Source organism: Capricornis sumatraensis, chromosome 19 (genome assembly GCF_032405125.1).
Source record: "Capricornis sumatraensis isolate serow.1 chromosome 19, serow.2, whole genome shotgun sequence".
Lineage (NCBI taxonomy): Eukaryota > Metazoa > Chordata > Mammalia > Artiodactyla > Bovidae > Capricornis > Capricornis sumatraensis.
The window spans coordinates 49430782-49451775 of NC_091087.1; the positions used below are offsets into that span (position 1 = coordinate 49430782).

At 37.6% G+C, this 20994-nt stretch overlaps 1 protein-coding gene across 1 annotated transcript in view; it reads left to right on the forward strand.

Annotated features, from left to right (window-relative positions):
- NUBPL (NUBP iron-sulfur cluster assembly factor, mitochondrial) overlaps positions 1 to 20994 on the forward strand; it is a 228472-nt gene that overhangs the window by 148915 nt on the left and 58563 nt on the right. The window contains exon 7 of the mRNA XM_068991271.1: positions 19106 to 19199. Within this exon, the coding sequence (XP_068847372.1) occupies positions 19106 to 19199 (94 nt within the window). The remainder of the gene's footprint in view (positions 1 to 19105; positions 19200 to 20994) is intronic.

The window sequence follows — 20994 nt, forward strand, 5'->3', positions numbered from 1 at the left end:
CTGGGGAAGGAGTCAGTTTGGGAGCTACAGTCTCACATAGTTCACTGAACTGTTTCACCAGTGAGTTTGGGAGGTGGTCTGTGCTGCTGGAGTTCATGGCTATCCATGTAGTGCAAAGGGTAGGAGTGCTGCTGGCACTGGAGTCCTGGGACTGATTAAGGCCCTGCCACCACTCCTCTGTGGGTCATTTGGGGTGTGGGGTCTACATTTAAACAGAAGTGTGCAGGAGTCCTTCAGCAGGTGAATAGGGATCTGCCAGTAGAGCAACACATGGAAAACTCAGCAGTGGCCACAGGACTGGAAAAGCTGTTTTCATTCCAATCCCAAAGAAAGGCAATGCCAAAGAATGCTCAAACTACCGCACAACTGCACTCATCTCACATACTAGTAAAGTAATGCTTAAAATTCTCCAAGCCAGGCTTCAGCAATATGTGAACCATGAACTCCCTGATGTTCAAGCTGATTTTAAAAAAGTCAGAGGAACCAGAGATCAAATTGCCAACATCCACTGGATCATCAAAAAAGCAAGAGAGTTCCAGAAAAACATCTATTTCTGCTTTATTGACTATGCCAAAGCCTTTGACTGTGTGGATCACAATAAACTGTGGAAAATTCTGAAAGAGATGGGAATACCAGACCACCTGACCTGCCTCTTGAGAAACCTGTATGCAGGTCAGGAGGCAATGGTTAGAACTGATCATGGAACAGCAGACTAGTTCTAAATTGGGAAGAGGAATTGAGATAGAAGGGATGGGGGTAACTGTTATTGAAAAGCAGTATTTTATATGGAAAGAATGTGGGCTGTGGTGACGAAGGTCAGTAGCTTTGGTGGTGGGAGGTTGTGGAAGATTTCTTTTGATTGTCTCTGTTTTTCAACAGAATGAGACTTTTTATTGGGCATGTATGTACCTGGCCTGAAGATACAAAGGTGAATGAGGCTTGTCGTCTGCCCTTTAGAGAGAGATTTACTATTTAAACAGGATAGCAGCTTGGTTCTACTGTTAGTACACGTTTCTTCCAGTTTTCTTGGTTTGTGCTCTAGTTTTAGCCTTAGTTTTCTCACTGTTGGTCTTTCTTCACTCCTGTTTTTATTTTTTAATAGGTCATTGATTGAGGAATTCAGAGAGAGAGAGCAGATACCAACAGATTGATTAAGGCCATAAAATTAACTTACATTTTATGTTAGGAATCCACATATGTTTCTCTACTCTGACTTATTGTCCTATATGTTAATATTTCAGAATTACTAAGACTATACCTGATTCACGGAGTTAATTTCTTACAACCACATATCCTTGCTTTCTGATGCTAAAGTAGCTTGGTCAGAACTTCAACCCTTAATTTGTTCCTCAATAACTAGTTTGCTGTTGTTTTTAAAATGGGGACCATTTTTAAGATCTTCATTGAGTAGTTGTTATAGTATTGCTTCTGTTTTTTTTGGCTGCAAGGCATGTTAGAGCCTTTCTCTAACTAGGGATCGACCTCACACCCTCTGCATTGGAAAGCAAAATCTTAACCACTGGAATGCCAGAGAAGTCCCTAAATGCAAGAAATCAAACTCTTTTAAATGCAAGAAATGAAACTTCATAGTATATGCCTACTCTTATGCAATTTTGAAAAAGTATGTGTTCATCATATTAAATAAAATTATTAATATTATTTTTCAACTGAAAGAGAAAAAAGAATTCTCATGTTAAATGTGCCTTGAAATTCATAATCTGAAAACAGTAGTCTAGTCGATAACAAAGATTTTTAAACAGACAGCCATGATATTTAAATTGAAAATGACTTCTCTGGACAATAGTACTGAAACTAAGAGAAAATATGTTCCAGAATAGCAATATATATCATGATTATCTTATTTGAGAAACCATAGCTTACTAACTAGAGGTAGTTGTGGCTCAGACGGTAGAGAATCTGCCTGTAATGCAGAAGACCAGGGTTCAGTCCCTAGGTCGGGACTAAATAGGGAATGGCTGTCCACTCTAGTATTCTTGCCTGGAGAATTCCACGGACAGAAGAGCATGGTGGGTTAAAGTCCATGAGGTCGCAAAGAGTCTGACACAACTGAGCAGCTAACACTTGTATTGAGTCTCACCATTATCCAATTATTTTTCTTCTGTTTCATGGCATGGCTTACACTTCCTACTCTGGACTGCATTCTGTTACGTCTCTACCACTGGAGGCAGGGATCGATTAGGGAGAATTGTAGTGCAAGTTCTATTGATTTACAGGTTTTTGGTGTAGTTTTTGTTTGAGAAGAGTCTAGTGATACTTAGTAATATTAATTTCCAGTTTTATAGACAACAAACTGAGGTCTCAAAAGATGACTTTCATCAAGATTACAAGTGATATACCAGATTTGGTTTGTTTTTTGACCTCCTATCCCCATTTCACGGGCACAGGAGCTTCAGTTAGTTTGTTCATTGCTGTATTCTCAGTGTCTAGAGCAACACTTGGCACGTGCAGATGCTGGAATTAATTTCTAAGTTAGGGTTAAACTCCATAATGATGATTCTGTGTACCCTCTTATATTCTGGCTTTGGACATGCATATTAATGTGTGATCTGCAATATTAAGATAAATAAGAAAACACCAGATACCTGTTTAGGAAAGAACAATTTCTAGATACATTACCACATTCACTTGCTCATTAGGGGACAGGATGATTGTGAACAAGTCTGGATATAATGACCAGTGTTCATAAATGAGAATGAAGGAACAGCTGTTCATTTAATGGTCTTTTAATGAGATGCATAAAATTCAGTCCGTTTTTCTATTTGTTTGCAATTTGGTTGTTTCAGGTTTCTTAGATGTCTTTTGGGTACTTCTAAAGTAATTATGTAGTTTAGGAAGTTGGGAAATTCGGATGAGATGGGAAGTAGATTGTTTTGTGTGTTTTCCCCCCTCTATCCACAAACCTGCTTCCAATCTATATCTGTATCATCTTCATCTCTGTTCTTTCTCCATCCTTAATTTTTCTCAAAATCCTTTGTTAAACATAGCTTGGTTGTTTGTACTAGCTGCTACATTTTTAGTTTTCACTAGGAAAAATCACTTAAGACAGTACATTTATTGTTTTTTCTTCACATATGTAGGTGACAGGTCTACTTAACAGGAACAGGATACAGGTCACTAAAATGTAGAAATTTAATTAATATATTCAAAGAACAGATGTGACTTTTCTGCTCTTTTCTTAGCCTTTATTTTTAGTCATTTACATAATTTAAATTGTACTTTGACACAATGGTTTCATGCTTAATTTTACTGGTGAGAAAATTTCCTTTAATTTGCAAAAAGCCATTTAAATCAGCTTATCCCATCACTTCATGGGAAATAGATGGGGAAACAGTGCAAACAGTGTCAGACTTTATTTTGGGGGGCCCCAAAATCACTGCAGATGGTGACTGCAGCCATGAAATTAAAAGACGCTTACTCTTGGAAGGAAAGTTATGACCAACCTAGATAGCATATTAAAAAGCAGAGATATTACTTTGCCAACTAAGGTCCATCTAGTCAAGGCTATGGTTTTCCCAGTGGTCATGTATAGATGTGAGAGTAGGACTGTGAAGAAAGCTGAGTGCCAAAGAATTGATGCTTTTGAACTGTGGTGTTGGAGAAGACTCTTGAGAGTCCCTTGGACTGCAAGGAGATCCAACCAGTCCATTCTAAAGGAGATCAGTCCTGGGTGTTCATTGGAAGGACTGATGCTGAGGCTGAAACTCCAATACTTTGACCACCTCATGCGAAGAGTTGACTCATTTGAAAAGACCCTGATGCTGGGAGGGATTGTGGGCAGGAGGAAAAGGGGACAACAGAGGATGAGATGGCTGGATGGCATCACTGACTCAATGGACATGGGTTTGGATGAACTCCAGGAGTTGGTGGTGGACAGGGAGGCCTGGTGTCCTGGGATTCATGGGGTCACAAAGAGTCGGACACAGCTGAGCAACTGAACTGAACTGAACTGATGACATCTAAACATATGGAAAATATATTTTAAACTTACATTTTCAGATCATTTTGTAATGTGGTGACCTCAGAAATTGACACATATTTTCTTAGCACTTGATTAGAAGAATAGACATGATATGCTCATTGAAAAATTTTAGTACTGACTTGCACTATATGACAAATTGCTCTTTAAAGTATCTTTTTTCAATATGATACGATATAATTATTTAATGCTTTTTAGAAAATTAGTGATCTCATTTCTGCTTCAGAAAAAGCCTCTATATATCAGACAAAGGTATTTTTATTATCTCTATTTTGCAGAGTAAGTTTTAGGCAAATCATCTGATTTCTCAGTTTCAGTTCTTTATCTGGAATGTTAGGTCCATGAATCAAGGTAAACTGGAAGTGTCAAACAGGACATTTTAGGAATCAGTGAACTAAAATGGACTGGAATGGGCAAATTTAATTCAGGTGACCATTATATCTACTACTGTGGGCAAGAATCACTTAGAGGGAATGGAGTAGCCCTCATAGTCAACAAGAGTCTGAAATGCAGTACTTGGGTGCAGTCTCAAAAATGACAGAATGATCTCTGTCACTAAGGCAGACTACTCAGTATAACAGTAATCCAAGTCTGTGCCCCAACCACTAATGGCGAAGAAACTGAAGTTGAATGGTTCTTTGTAGACCTATAAGATCTTCTAGAACTAGCATCAAAAAAAGATGTCCTTTTCATCATAGGGGACTGGAATGAAAAGTGGGAAGTCAAGAGATACCTGGAGTAATAGGCAAGTTTGGCCTTGGAGTACAAAATGAAGCAGGGCAAAGGCTAACAGAATTTTGTCAAGAAAATGCACAGGTCACAGCTAACACCCTCTTCCAACAACACAAGAGATGATTCTACACATGGACATCAGCAGATGGTCTATACTGAAATCAGATTGATTATATTCTTTGCAGCTGAAGAAGGAGAAGTTCTATACAGTCAGCAAAAACAAGACCTCGAGCTGACTGTGGCTCAGATCGTGAACTGCTTATTGCCAAAGTCAGACATAAATTGATGAGAGAAGGGAAAACCACTAGACCACTCAGATATGACCTAAATCAAATCCATTGCAATTATAAAGTGGAAGTGACAAATGGATCCAAGGGAATAGATCTGATAGAGTGCCTGAAGAACTGTGGACGGAGGTTCATGACACTATACAAGAGGCAGTGATCAAGACCATCCCCAAGAAAAAGAAGTGCAAAAAAGTTGTCTTAGAAGCTACAAATAGCTGAGGAAAGAAGAGAAGTGAAAGGCAAATGAAAAAAGGAAAGATATACCCATCTGAATGCAGAGTTCCAAAGAATAGCAAGGAGAAATAAGAAAGCCTTCCTTAGTATCAGTGCAAAGAAATAGAGGAAAACAATAGAATGAGAAAAACTAGAGATCTCTTCAAGAAAATTAGAGATACCAAGGGAACATTTCATGCAAAGATGGGTGCAATAAAGGATAGAAATGGTATGCTAACAATATGTTAGCTGTCTTTTATCTTTTACATACATCTTCAGTATGATTGCTATCTTCTGCTAACAGAAGCAGAAGATATTAAGAAGAGGTGGTAAGAATACACAGAAGAACTATACAAAAAAGATCTTAATGGCCCAGATAACCACAATGGTGTGATCACTCACCTAGAGCCAGACATCCTGGTGTGAAGTCAAGTGGGCCTTAGGAAGCATCACTACGAACAAAGGTAGTGGAGGTGATGGAGTTCCAGTTGAGCTGTTTCAAGTCCTAAAAGATGATTCTGTGTAAGTGCTGCACTCAATATGCCAGCAAATTTGGCAAACTCAGCACTGGCCACAGTACTGGTAAAGGTCAGATTCCATTCTAGTCTCAAAGAAAGGCAATGCCAAAGAGTGTTCAAACTACCACACAGTTGCACTCTTCTCACACGCTAGCAAAGTAATGCTAAAAATTCTCCATGCGAGGCTTCAACAGTATGTGAACTAAGAAATTCCAGATGATCAAGCTGAATTTAGAAAAGGCAGAGAAACTAGAGATCAAATTGCCAACATCTGTTGGATCATAGAAAAAGCAAGAGAGTTCCAGAAAAGTATGAACTTCTGTTTATTGACTACGCTAAAGCCTTTGACTATATGGATCAAAACAAAATGTGGAAAATCCTTAAAGATACAGGAATACCAAACCACTGTACTTGCCTCCTGAGAAACCTGTATGCAGGTCCAAAAGCAACAGTTAGAACTGGACATGGAACAAATTGGGAAAGGAGTTTGTCAAGGCAGTATATTGTCACCCTGCTTATTCAACTTATATGCAGAGTACGTCATGCAAAATGCCAGGTTGGATGAAGCACAAACTGAAATCAAAATTGCTGGGAGAAATATCAATAACCTCAGATATGCAGATGACACCACTCTTATGGCAGAAAGTGAAGAGGAACTAAAGAATCTCTTGATGAAAGTGAAAAGGGAGAGTGATTTTTACTGGCTTAAAACTGAACATGCAAAAAACTAAGATCATGGCATCCAGTCTCATCACTTCATGGCAAATAGATGGGGAAGCAGTGGAAACAGTGACGGACTTTCTTTTCTTGGGCTCCAAAATTACTGCAGATGGTGACTGCCATGAAATTAAGATACTTGCTCCTTGGAAAAAAAGCTATGACCAACCTAGACAGCATATTAAAAAGCAGAGATATTACTTTGCTATCAAAGGTCCTCTAGTCAAACCTTTTGTTTTTCCAGTAGTCATTTATGGATATGAGAGTGATCATAAAGAAAAGCTGAGCACTGAAGAATTGATGCTTTTGAACTGTGGTGTTGGAGAAGACTCTTGAGAGTCCCTTGGACTGCAAGGAGATCAAACTAGTCCATCTTGAAGGAAGTCAGTCATGAACTTTCATTGGAAAGACTGATGCTAAAGCTCAAGCTCCAGTACTTTTGCCACCTGATGTGAAAAAGTGACTCATTGCAAAAGACCCTAATGCTGGGAAAGATTGAAGGTAGAAGAAGGGGACAAGAGAGGAGGAGATAGTTGGATGCCATCACCGACTCAATGGACATGAGTTTGAGCAAGCTCTGGAAGCTGGTGATGGACAGGGAGGCCTGGTGTGCTGCAGTCCATGGAGTTGCAAAGAGTCAGACATGACTCAGCGATTGAGCTGATCTGTAAAAAGGATTTTGTACAAGATAATCTCCAGAGTCCCTGCTCTCTCTGAAATTCTCTGTTGAAAACCATTTCAAGATGAGGATACAGAGGCACCAAAAAGTTAAGCAGCTTGGTTAAATTCAGGCAATCAATAATAAAACCTTAATATCTGACTTTCTGACTAACCTGTTTTTTGACACTTTCACACAATCCTTATACCTGAAACTGCTGATATCTTTCCTTTACTAAAAACACATCAGTTTACAAAAATTATTCTACATATTTAATCCTTTTTATTTTTCTAAAAGCCCAAGTATATGTCTGTAGTCTCAAGTTAAACCCTTATAATTTAGTAGGTGATTATTCATATTTTTAAAAGGAGAAGGTCTTTATAAATAGAGGTTCCCATAGCAAACAAAGAGCTTCCCTGGTAGCTCAGTCAGTAAAGAAGCTGCCTGTAGTGCAGGAGACCTGGGTTCCATTCCTGAGTTGGCAAGATCCCCTGGAGAAGGAAATGGCAACCCCCTCAAATATTCTGGCCTGGAAAATCCTATGGACAGAGGAGCCTGGCAGGCTACAGTCCATGGGGTTGCAAGAGTAGGACACAACTTAGCAACTAAACCACCATACCAACAAAGGCAAATCAGAAAAGAGAGCATATTTTAAGCTGTGTTTAGGGAGAAATAAAGTAAGTTAAAGTAAACTGATCTTATATATAGCAGAAGAAAAAATAGAATTTTAAGTGACAACTTTTGTCCATTCCTTGTGTGTAAATTATTCCACGATTTGTATTTGAATGTGTGATATGCATCGGAATGATTTGAACTTTCTGTTGTTAACTAAGTATATCTCCGTCATGAATGTTTATGGAAAGAAGTTTTGTATTAGTGGGAAAACTGGGTTAGGTCTTCCACCTTTAAGAATCTGTGATTGAATCCCCTCCCCACTCCTTACCTCAGTGGTAGTTCCCCATACAACTTTTCCAGATGAATCTATTTTGTAAATTATGACATTTTATAGAGATAGAACATATTAATTCCTAGATGAGCCAGAATGAGGTATTTTAGGATGGTAGTCAGGACTGATCAAAACAAATTTATATTTCTTTGTAAAATTCAGCTAATTTTTCCATAAGAAATAGGATTATTCCATGAAATAAATTTGTTAAATATACCAGTTTGGTTTTATCTTTCTTATTTTTATATAAAGTGCTCCCATTAAAAAAATTAGAAAAAAAGCCTGTGTTGTCATTTTGCTGCTTTTGGATAAGAATACTTTCTATTCACTTTTTTCTCTTAAATCTCTCACAAGTGTTTTTCAGTTTACACAAGTCATCGTCACATTTTCTTTTTTTAAGTTATTTGAAGGAATCTTACTGATTATCTAATTTAAACACTTGATTTTAGCAGAAGAGAATAGTTAGGGCCGCAGAGGTTAATTAGTTGACCCATGGTAACATAGTTAATTAGAGACAAAAATGATTGGAACTTAGGTATACCAGTTTCCCAGACTAGAACTCTTCTGTTTGATAAGGAGCTATCTGGATTCTTATCTATATCCAGCTAGATTCATAGTCTCGATTTTTGCTGAATTCCTTCTTTCCAATGCCGTTTTTTTTTTAATCATAGTAATTAATGTCTGAATCAGAATTTGAAATCTAAAAGCTGCATTATAATAGCTCATATATAAAATATAGCTGCATATAGAGCTATAAATTCCTCACAGTTGGTTTTCTATTTGATGTTAGATCTTTAAATTTTTGGATTAAAACCTAGTGGGCCAGTTTAAGAAACACCATGTTCAAAATTGTTCAAAACATGTTCAAAATGTTCAAAAAAACATTTTTATTTTCTGTCTTAGTCTTTAGAAGTTATTTACTTTGTTTCAGACAGTTGCTCCACATAATTTTTTGTGTGTAAATGGTTGGTAGAATGATGATTCTATGATTTATGATTCATTAATGATTTATTGATTGAAAATAAAACCAAAATTTAGTGGTGGGTTATTATTATTACTACTAATATTCTTTAATAACACATAGTCAACATTTCCATGGTTATAAGACCCTTACTTTAATTTGTTGTTGTTGTTCACTCAGTCATGACTGACTCTTTGTGACCCCATATGCTGCAGCATGCCAGGCCTCCCTGTCTTTCACTGTCTCCCAGAATTTGCTCAAACTCATGTCCACTGAGTCAGTGATGACATCCAACCATCTCACGCCATCCAGCATGAGATGTTGGATGTCACCCCCTTCTCCTCCTGCCGTCTATCTTTCCCATCATCAGGGTCTTTTCCAATGAGTTGGCTCTTTGCATCAGGTAGCCATAGTATTGGAGCTTTAGCTTTAGCATCAGTCCTTCCAATGAATATTCAGAGATGAGGGTTGATTTCCTTTAGGACTGACTGGTTGATCTTGCTTTAATATGTGAAAGACTCTTAAAGAATTACGTAAGGAAAGAACACTATGACATACCATAAAAAATACTCAGAAATAGAGGAAACATCATTCTAATTAACCAGTAAAGGGGAAAAAAGTAAGGAAACAAATGATTCTTCTATTTCTTACTTACATTATGTAAGCAAGTAATTTTCTGTGAGTCTGTAGTGTTTACTTTTTTATCATACTCTGAAAAAGTGGTATAGTAAAGCTCAATTGTTCTTGGGGTTGTGCTAATAGAACAAGGCCTCGGAGAATGGGCATGGAATAGTCATGCTGCTCCTAATTCTCTGGGAGACTTAGAAACATGACTTGAGTCACACAGACCAGAATTTATATCCCAACTCTATCACTCACCATTAACCTTACCTTGGGCAACTTTCTTAACTTCTCTAATCCTCAATATTCTTATCTCTATAAGAAAGAAATTATAATGCCTATTTTGCAGTGTTACATAAATGTATCTACCTTAGACTCTCAAAAACTACTCATTTCCATTTGCTCTCCTTTACCTGTTACCTGCAGACCCTTCCCCCCACCTCTTCCCTGTTCACTAACCCAGTTCCTCCTGATGCACCATAAGGCTCACGTGTAGGACTCTAGATGGCAGGTAACTGGAGCTCAAGAAATCATCTGGAACAGTTAGTCAGATCACCCCTAGCATTCAGTACTCTTAATACATTGGGTAGATTGCTTTCCAGGAGCAGAAAGTCCCCCAAGTTCTGTAATATCTTTAAGAACCTCCTTCAGGACCTCGGATCCTCGGAAATACAGTCTTTTTTCTAAGGAGTTTTTTAAAAAGAGTATTATAGTTTTTAATTTTCTTAAAGAGAGTCCTATACATCTAAATATATTTTATAAACTGTCCCAAATTAGGTTGGGTTTCCCTGGTGGCTCAAATGGTAGAGAATCCACCTGCTTTGCAGGAGAACCAGATTTGATCCCCGGGTCAGAAAGATCCCCTAGAGAAAGAAATGGCTTCCCACTCCAGTCTTCTTGCCTGGAAAATCCCATGGACAGAGGAACCTGGCAGGCTGTGGTCTATGGGGTCATGAAGAGTCAGACATGAGTGGGTGACTAAGCATGCAAATTAGGTTAGTAAGGTGGTTTGTTATTCCTACCTAAAAAAAAAAATTCTGAAGCTTCAGCCTTTAGGTTTATAATAAAAACAAAGGAGAATTCTTATTTTTTAAATATCTTTTAGTAATTTTAAAATATTTATTTTTAAATGAAGGATAATTGCTGTTAGTTTCTACCAAACATCAACATGAATCAGGCATATGTTTACCCATGTTCCCTCCCACTTGAACATCCCTCCCACCTCCCTCCCCATAGTATTTTTTAAAAATAAAAGCATCTTGATTTTCAAGCAAGTTTGTAATATTTTAGGCCTTTTTGGTAGCAGTCCTATCCTTTATTAACATCATCTTCCTAGGTTATGAACATCTATATGTCTAAGCAGTTGGTCTAAAGCAGGAGTCTGGAGAACTTAGAGAGATGTTCTCATAATTAACTGATATATTCTTTCTTTTGTGGTAACATTATAATTTTTATACCGTGAAGTTTTACTGTTTGAGTTGTACTGTGGATGTACCTGGGTGTCTGTGGGCTGGACTTGGGAATTGGATAAGCTTTTAAATATTGCTTCAGAAACTGGGTAGAGTTACCAAAGATTGGCCCATCTATCAACTTCGGGGTAAGAAGTCACCTGTGAATTGACGCTATCCATGTTGTCAGGCTCAGTTAACGAAATGGAAGATGATGTTAAAGAGAAGGATAAAATGAAATGAAATATGATGTTAAAGGGAAGGATAAAGCGTAAAGTTTCTCTTTCTTTCTCTCTCAGAACATTACTGCTGTCATTTGGGTTGGTAGTATCTGGAGGGATTTATTTAAGGCATTTCCACCCCACCTTCTTTTCCTGTGGCAAGGAAGAAATTTAAAAATGGACAAGAGAATTTTCATCTGAAATAAATGAAAATATTAAAGAAGTTTTAGATCATTGTTATAACTCGAATAATGTGTTTTCACCATGTAACTGGGTTAGCTCTTATCAAAATAATCTCAAGGATATGTTCATTAAATTTTGTTGTATCATTTATTTCTACAAGTCAGTAGGTTATCAACTCAAGTGGAATTTTTCAAGTTTTTATTACATTATTTGTTATTTAAATAATTTCATCTTTGTAGCAATTTTCTTCTTGAAACCAAAATAAAATGTTATATGATTTTATGAATAAGCCACTGGGCAGAGCAAAAACCATGGTTCAGACTTAATCCTAATTTCTGTTCTATTTTAGATCTATATTTTATGTAAAAGGTACTTCACATGGCAAAAAAATTAGTTTTAATAGTGTAATAAATTGACCCAGAATTACTCTCAGTGGATATGGATTGAACACTGAACACTGGTTCATTATGGAGGGAATTAGTTGTGGAGAGTTTAGAGATGCATAGAGAATGGACTCTTCTGTCAGGGAACTTACACTGAAGTTGAGGGGATAATTTTATATAAAAATAATTACCTAGAATTCTTGGAGCTGAAGACCTATTCAAACCTTGGAAGTTAGTTGAAGCAAAAATCCTAGTAGCTTGGTGATTTGCCTGACAAGTTTGTCCATGGGTCTGAAACAAGGTTATCTGCATCTCCTGTGCCAGAGGTAGCATGGTTTCATGTCTGGGATTCTGAACAAAATACAAGTACTGTTCTATTTGCCGTTAGGGTTGCTGCTGCTAAGTCGCTTCAGTCGTGTCCGACTCTGCGCGACCCCGTAGACGGCAGCCCACCAGGCTCCCCTGTCCCTGGGATTCTCCAGGCAAGAACACTGGAGTGGGTTGCCATTTCCTTCTCCAATGCATGAAAGTGAAAAATGAAAGTGAAGTCGCTCAGTCCTGTCCGACTCTTAGTGACCCCATGGACTGCAGTCCACCAGGCTCCTCCGTCCATGGGATTTTCCAGGCAAAAGTACTGGAGTGGGGTGCCATTGCCATTAGGGTTAAATCATGCCTAACAGTGGTTGGAGAACCAGGAAATCAGGGAGAGGTAGCAGGACTTTGGTACAGGATAGAAGGAGCAACAGATGGATGGCCAGAGTCAGATGTCAGGACACGACATTGAGATCTACTCTTTACGCATCAAGTGGGCCTAAGAGTCAACCAACTATTCAAGGACTAATTAAGAGCAGACAGGAAGGAAAGAAGCAATGTCTGACTTAGCCAGCTTCCTTTAGAATTTGCTCTGTTACTGATGGAATATTTTAAGCATTGTATGAATAGGTTTTCAAGATACAGTCCACTTTTAAATCATTCAATCTAGATTTTTCTCCCATTTCTCCTGCTTCATGATTTGTCTTTTTGTTCTTAAGTCACACCTTTTTCTTGTCCTCAGGAGTGTAATTCTTCTTGGTCACTACTTTGGCTCCAGCAAATCATAACTCTAGCTCTTCTTTCTTGGCAGTGATGTTCCTCCCTGCATCCACAGGGACCCAGGGCCCACCCTGGCTGATGTTGTTTTCACCTGGCTCCCATTGACCTTGCTTGCAAACCTAGGATAGCTGGGACACTCTGCCTTTGCTTTGGAAAAGCATGTCTTGACCCTGTGGTACTTAAATGTGGCCTGCGCAGTGCTCATGATGGAGACCACTACACCGGAGGCTGACTGGTACACTGCTCCAGCCAGCTGAGAAGCTGAAACCGGAATGCATCCATGGGCTGTTTCTTTTTAACACTCACAACTCAGACACTTTGCACTCGTACTCCTAGCATCCTCTGCATCGAGGCTTGATAGGTGCTGCTTTGGTCAGCTTCTTAATAGAAATAGCCGTGGAAGGAAGTGGTCCATCTTCTTTACCCATTCATAGCACCATACTCTTCACAACTGATGTCCTGCTATCTTCATAACCTTATCTGTCCAAATATAAGACACACTTTTATCTCCCAGTCATTCCTCAGAAAAGAGGGAATTACCTTTATTTGAGTTTTTGGGTTTCTCTCCGATTATCAGGCATTATTTTGAATACAAAACACAAAATATTGTTTGGGGAAGACATATTAGCCTAAAATTACCCGAGTTGGTGCTAGCTGAAATATTTTCCCTGAATAAGGTTGACAAAAAAGATAAATAGTAAGATAAGGACAAAAAATAAAAATAATTTAACAGAGATTTAGTAATTATTTCTGATGGCATAACCTTCAAGTGTTGGTTGTCTTAATAACAGAGAAAGAGCAGTTTAAAAAAGCAATACCATAAGATGTGCTGTTTTAGCAATTACAAATGCATATTTATAAGACAAACGAAAAAACAGCTGTTCTAATGTTATTTGAATGACTTTGGACAAAAGCTCAGTGACTGACTTGATTCCAAAAGTCATGTATCTCAAACACTTTAGAGGAAATTAAAAGTTACATATAACTGTGTAAAAGAGATATCTTGCACAGAGCTTCTGTTGGCAGACTGAGGTCTGAACTGTTGCCCCTAATCTGTACCACATCCCATCCTTCTCAATTGCCCTGACCGCTGGATTTTTTTTTTTAATTCTCCTATTATGCTGTTTATGTGCCTCTTCAGATACAATGCACCTATTTGACTTCCCAACTGCATTGCTGGGTTCTCCGCTGCAGCGCTGCCTCTTTATCCATAGGGCGTCTCTGAACCGCCTTGGTAACTCCACTTCTAGACTGGCTCAGTCTGTGCCACTGGGATCCTTTAAGTCTAGAGCCTGAGAGGGAGCTGAGAAGGTTTTACCAGAGGTGGAGTTACCTTGAAGGTAATGAAGCTTAAGTTCAGGGTTCCACACAGTCGGGTTGTAGAATGTTCTCAGTGGAGAGCAGAAGCCGGTTGCAGGCAGGGACAGTTTCTGTGTAAGCATTTCTGGTGTTCAGGAGGTCTCAGAGAAAGGAACTCTATGGTGCTAACAGGTTATGATGATTTCTTTTACATTCTAAATAAATATTTACTTTTGCACCTAGTTTGGCGTTCCTGACTTTGCATTCTTATTCTTAGAGAAGACCACTGAAGTTGTGTGTGCTCCATGACACATACATATGTGCTCAGTGACTAAGTTGTGTCTGACTCTTTGAGACCCCATGAACTATAGCCCACCAGGCTCCTCTGTCCATGAGATTTTTCAGGAAAAAATACTGGAGTGGGTTGCCATTCCTTTCTCCAGGGGAACTTCCTGACCCAGGGATTGAATCTGCGTCTCCTGCATTGTCAGGCAGATTCTTTACACTTAAGTATCTGCTGCTGGGTTTTACTAAATTAGACGCCTGGATGTTTTGCTAGTACTTATTTCCCTGCATTTAGTAATAAATAATTTATGTGAGTAAATCTGCACTGAATAGAATGTAGAGAATCCCCAAATCTTTCTAAAGTCAATGCTTCAGTAGTTCTTTTATAAGAGAACTGGAACTTTCTGGCAGACAGTATATTTTAATATATTATATTCCTTCAGAGCTTTCCTGGTGGCTCAGTTGGTAAAGAATCTGTCTGCAATGCAGGAGACCCGGGTTTGATCCCTGGGTTGGGAAGATCTCATGAAGGAAATGGCAACCCACTCCAGTATTCTTGTCTGGGAAACCCCATGGACAGAGTAGACTGGTGAGCCCCAGTCCACGGGGTTGCAAAGAGCTGGACATGTCTGAGCAACTAACATTTCATTTCAGTATTATATTAATATGTTAATTGTTAATTGGGGTCACAAAAAGTCAGACGTGACTGAACAACAATAATATGTTAATTATGTTAACTTTATATTAATTATTATATATTCATTAATAGCAACATATATTGCTATTGATATATTAGTGAATGCTATAAAACTGGAAGTCAGATACTGAGTTCAGTTCAAGTCTGCAATCCTTGGTGAAATGCCTACTATGTGTGATGAAGGTTCTGGGCCAGGTTTTTTATTTTTCCCATTTTGAATTCAGTTTAAGAGTCATTTGAAATTCATTGCCTTAACAGTGTAGTATTTTTAGTTTCTCAGAAATATAATAGGAATTCTCTTTAAAGATGTAAGAAATTGGAGCCAATGTGATAAATATGATGAAATGCCAAGGAACAACAATTATAAATTGCTGGCGCTAGTCATTTGATGTCCTCTGAAACAAAGAGGCTTGTCAGTCTGCCAGTGCTGGGAGTGTCAGCGTAGAGGATGTAAAATGAAAAATATCTTTTATCTTTTTTGTAAATAGTTTCATAGATGGTGGCCATGGGTGACTTAGGGATAACTGTTTTCAAACCAAGAAACACCATAGTGAAAATGAACTACTTCATGTTCATTATTTCATCATTCTCTTAAAATGTGTTGTTAAATCAGTATCAAGTACTTGTGTTTGAGAAATATCATAGAATTCCTAAAAGACATGTCAGTATATAATGTCAGATATTGATAAATGTTTTCAAGAAAAAACACTTTCAGAGAAGGAAAGAAACTGGTGGTTGGAGGAGTGCTGTTTTAGAAAGGCTGTGCTGCCTTCCTAGCTATTCCGTGGGTGCACCAAGCATATCCCCATCGCAGGGCCTTTCCACTTGCCATTGCTTCTGCCTAGAATGCTTTCTAACAGTTGCATGTTATTTTTCTCACTTCAGGCTCTGACCACCCTGTCGAAGGTAGTCCCTGACACCACATTCTATTCCTTTTCTCTCTGCTTCATGTGTTCCTCACTATCTGACCCTGGGAACTGAAGAGACTCAAAGAACTCCTTTGATAAATTCTTAGCTGTCTGAACTCTTACTACCCGCTCTCTGAAACTCAGAAATTGAAGACTTTAAAAATGTCTCTTGCTGTTTGATCTGGATATATCCAAATCGGGAACCAAGTAATTCTGTATAGAAAGGGATGCTTGTTTTCTTTGTAGTACTTTTTACTCTTTGTCTTTCTGTTTATCTACCTGTTTCCCTCACTAAAACTATAGTTGCCTAGTGGCTCGGACTGTTTTTTTCATTGCTGTCTATTCATCACCTGGAACAGTGCCTGGAATCATTTCTCAGTAAACATATGTTGAAAAAATGTGTTAAAACATAAATGAATCCGTCAGACCCAATATCCTATTTTAAGAATATGTGATTTTATGGAAAAGGCTTATTTCACATTATTAAGTTTTAAGAAACAGGATACACAGTATAACTTCCATTTCCTTTTTTAAAAATTTTAAGTATTTGCATGTATGTATTTATTCATTCATTCCTTGAAAGAAAACTTGGGCATCTCCTATGTGTCCATTCTGTGTTAGATATTCTGAGTCATCTACAGTTTCATGAGAAGATAGATACTGAAACAATAGTAAACAAATGCCATCTTTCCTCTTGCACTCCTCTTCAGCTATGTTGATCTTTCAATTTCTCTCACTAACCTTTTTTGCACAGGTTATATCATTTTGTGTTGAATATCTCTCTCCCTCTGTACTGTAAATGCTGTGAGACGAAAGGACCGTGATACTATTCAATTACTAATTACTTTGCTCAATGCCTGATATATAGTAGATACTCAGTAAACATTTGTTGGTTGAATGAATGAACAACCATATCTAATTTTTAATGACATTTATGGGAAGTGACTTTCAAGCTGCAGCCTCAAGAATGAGGAGGAATTAGCAAGTAAAGAAGACCAGGCAGAAGTTCTAAAGCTTAAGCTTAGCCTTTATTCTAAAAGCAATAGAGGAGTTTTAAACAAACAAAAAAAAAAACACTGCACTATCAAATCATATTTTTCTGTGGTATCAAGAATAGACTGTATGGGCAATGCTGATACAGAGAAATTGGTTGGGAGATTTTGGTGATAAATGAATGTGGTGGTTCATGTTGGGTTCTTGGCCATGCAGAAGGAGAAGTGAATACATTTCAGAGATTTTTTATAAAGCATAATACAATTGGTGAGGGAAAGGGAACAAGTTAAGTATGATCCCAAGTCTTTGCATTAGGCAACTGAGAGGACCCTACGGCCTTTTGCTGAAACTGGGGATTCATAAGGAAGAACCATTTGAGGAGAAAAGAGCTTGAAGTACCTTTGGTAGTGGTGGTGGTTTAGTCACTAAGTTGTGTCTGATTCATGGGACCCCATGGACTGTTGCCTGCCATGTTCCTCTGTCCATGGGATTTTCCAGGCAAGAATACTGGATTGGGTTGCTATTTCCTTCTCCAGGGGACCTTCCTGAGCCAAGGATCAAACCCAGGTCTCCTGCATTGCAGACAGACTCTTTAAAAACCGACTGAACCACTAGGGAAGCCCTGAAGTATCCTTGATACCTATCTAATTGAGGCTGAGCATTTTTCTAGGTATCAGTTCAGTTCAGTCTCTCAGTCGTGTCCAACTCTGCAACCCCATGAATTGCAGCATGCCAGGCCTCCCTGTCTATCAGCAACTCCTGGAGTTTACCCAAACGCATGTCCATCGAGTCGGTGATGCCATCCAGCCATCTCATCCTCTGTCGTCCCCTTCACCTCCTGCCCCCAATCCCTCCCAGCATCAGGGTCTTTTCAAATGAGTCAACTCTTCGCATGAGGTGGTCAAAGTATTGGCGTTTCAGCTTCACCATCAGTACTTCCAATGAACACCCAGGACTGATCCCCTTTAGGATGGACTGGTTGGATCTCCTTGCAGTCCAAGAGACTCTCAAGAGTCTTCTCCAACACCACAGTTCAAAAGCATCAATTCTTTGGCACTCAGCTTTCTTCACAGTCCAACTCTCACATCCATACATGACCACTGGAAAAACCATAGCCTTGACTAGACGGACCTTTGTTGGCAAAGTAATGTCTCTGCTTTTTAATATACTCTCTAGGTTGGCCATAACTTTCCTTCCAAGGAGTAAGCGTCTTTTAATTTCATGGCTGCTATCACCATCTGCAGTGATTTTAGAGCCCAAAAAGATAAAGTCTGACACTGTTTCCACTGTTGCCCCATCTATTTCCCATGAAGTGATGGGACCAGATGCCATATAGATACTTAGAAAAATGCCTGAAAAGAAATAATCAAATGTTAATAGTTTGTAAATCTACTTATGTTTATAAAATTTTCTTTTTTTCTTAATTTATTTGTTTTAATTGAAGGTTAATTACTTTAGAAAATTACATTTATAAAATTTTCTTATCAAGTTTCAGTTTTCATTGTAGTGTGTTTTATGAAGGAAAAATAATAAACATTAAAAATTATAGTAGGATCTGCTACAGGAAACACTATTCAAAACTCAAAGGACAAAAAGTTAAGACCTCCTTAGGTAAAATTAGGGCCGTTCTCAGTGAAAATAGACTATTGGTCCTGAAGTACATTGTGCAGTGGGATCATCATTATGGTATGTGTGTGTTTTGTGGGATCATCTGAAAATTTAACCCTATTAGTCAGAGAAGGTCTGCTAGGAGCAGAGATGGTTTCTTATACATCCACGGTTTTTTATACATCCATATCAGCCCTCATCATAGTCCCTGGCACTTAGTAATAGCTCAAGTGAAAGCTATTATTTTAGATTTGTTATTAATTCATTTTTTTGGTTTACATCACTATTCACCGCATTTGTTTTTATAGTGATATTATTTGTGTCATCTTGGTTTTTAGGTAGATTGGGGTCAACTGGATTATCTGGTTGTTGACATGCCACCAGGAACTGGAGACGTGCAGTTATCAGTCTCACAGAATATTCCCATTTCAGGTAACGCTTACAGTTAAATGGAATTTGTGATGTCCTTGATGTTTTGTTATTGTCATACAGTAAAACAAACTCTATGACAGGCAAACATTTTTATGTCTTAAAAACATTATCATTTATAAATTTACCTTTAGAGATCAGATTCATGAACAAAAGTTTCAAAGAACTGCCAGAATAAGCATGTTTATAAAAATATAAAGAAAGACACTTTGAAAAGGTAGTGATGTAAGTCTATGTTTTAGATAAGAAGTGGTGCTTAAGTATTATTTAGTTAAAACCTGGCTGTTTGGTTCACCAGTCATTCAGCTCTTACAGCATAGTGCCTGATTATGTGGCAGGCACTCAGTAATGTTTATTGACTAAATATTGAATAAGAATAAATACTGGAAAAATTTGGCTTTTTAATAAATACAACTATGGGAAATTTTTATATCCTGCCAATTAGTTAATGTTAAAGTTGAGAGCAATAAACATGTTAGTTTACATCAAATACAAAATATACAACACTTCAGTATGGTAGCGGATATCTTTTTATGCAATGGAATTTAAAGATTAGTATTAGCTTTTATATTGAATCTGTTTCTAAGGATTTTCCTAGATTCCAATGCAGAAATAGTTGTAAATCTCTCTGTAAATCTCTCTTATATACATATAAGGACTTTGAGGGAAATAATGGAATTTAAAAATGTCTTTTCAAATCCGTTATTTGTTGGTAATAAATAACCAGGAGCTATCATGGACAGTCACCAAAAAGTTTAGAAATGAGGTATTTGATAATATATATACATTATTTGAAAATATCATTATGATATTATCAATAATTATGACTACTTTTGATATTTTAAATAGATTTATAACCCTTCTGGAGCCTGAGGCTTCTACTTTGTTGGGGCAAATTATAATGCATGAAATGGGAGTAAAGTACAATAAAACAGGAAAGTAATTTGTCCTTTCTGTAGTCAGAGTTGTAAATAGTCTGTATTTTTTTCTTTTTAAAGTAGTTTTGGGACTTTTATTTTTTAAATACCAAGAGTAAAGTAAAAATAAAAATTAAAAAAAATAAAATAAAATAAATAAATACCAAGAGTGATCGCTAAATGTTTATTGAATAAGTTGTACTCCTTGAACTTTGAAATGCCTGTTGCAAGATTCCCAAACTCTTATTTATGTGGATAATATTGATAAAGTTGGGCTAAATTATTATTTATTCCCTGAGTTGTGAGTTGGTACCTTGAAAAAGTTTAATTTACTTCAACAGATAAACTGATGTCCCTAAGCAATTTTCCTTTGTTTATTCAGATAATAGCCCCTCTCTCTGGACAGGATTTATGATTATATCACTCTCTTTAATTTGTGCTTATACTCTAAAACAATGTGTAGATTGGGGTTAAGATTTACTTCTCCTTTGAGGATTTCTTTCTAATATCCTAAAATTTAACTAGTATCTCTTTTTCTTACCTTTGATGAAGAGTCTACTCTCTAATAGGTGATTAATGTTAGATAAGAATAAAAAGCAGTATTTTTAGAATTTTGGTCAAATGTGCATGACGGTTCAGTAGCATTGTGTACATTCACACTGTTGTGTAGCCATCACCACCATCCATCTCCAGAGCTTTCTCATCTTCCCAAACTGAAACTCTTTACCCGTTAAACAATAACTCTGAATTCCCTCCTACCCCTAGCCCCTGGTAAGCACCATTCAGAAACAGTATTTTTTACAATAAGATGAGAGAATGATTCTAGAATGAGGAAAACCTATTTATAAGATTGCATTAAACATAAACCTAACATTGATTTT